The sequence below is a fragment of the Charadrius vociferus genome, unplaced genomic scaffold (genome assembly GCF_000708025.1).
Source record: "Charadrius vociferus isolate BGI_N301 unplaced genomic scaffold, ASM70802v2 scaffold212, whole genome shotgun sequence".
Taxonomy (NCBI): Eukaryota; Metazoa; Chordata; class Aves; order Charadriiformes; family Charadriidae; genus Charadrius; species Charadrius vociferus.
In genome coordinates this window covers 1,520,329-1,520,677 of record NW_009647223.1, presented here as the reverse complement: position 1 = coordinate 1,520,677, position 349 = coordinate 1,520,329, and the positions used below count along the sequence as shown (strand labels likewise).

Here is a 349-nt window from a genome sequence, read left to right as displayed (position 1 = left end):
CGACAGCCGCCCCCTCGGAGAGCAACCAGCCCCAAACCCTAAATACTCACCATATTGACTTCTGAGACCATATCTATACTGGCAATGTCTATGTTCATGCCAACAGCCACTGGGGGACCTGCAAACCAACAAGATGGTCCGCAATGTGATCTCCAAGAACTTAACTCATTCTTACCAGAGTTAGCAGGACTAAGCGTAAAAACGAAACGACGTTTAAACAAATCCTAAAAGTCAGGAGGAGGGCAAGAAGTGGTCCCCACGCCTCCCCTCCCCCACCCTCCCAAAAGTGGGCTCCCACCGATCCGCGGGAACGCGCCTTTGCGCCGGTTTCACCCCGCGGCCCCCCGCC

The 349-nt window shown here is 55.0% G+C and overlaps 1 protein-coding gene across 4 annotated transcripts in view; it reads right to left on the bottom strand.

Annotated features, from left to right (window-relative positions):
• GABRB2 (gamma-aminobutyric acid (GABA) A receptor, beta 2) overlaps positions 1 to 349 on the bottom strand; it is a 161,292-nt gene that overhangs the window by 158,703 nt on the left and 2,240 nt on the right. For 3 of the 4 annotated variants that reach the window (XM_009879800.1, XM_009879796.1, XM_009879799.1), the window contains one exon: positions 51 to 118. In XM_009879800.1, the coding sequence (XP_009878102.1) occupies positions 51 to 118 (68 nt within the window). Of the gene's footprint in view, positions 1 to 50; positions 160 to 349 lie in introns of all 4 variants that reach the window. The other variant, XM_009879797.1, reaches the window with a different exon arrangement.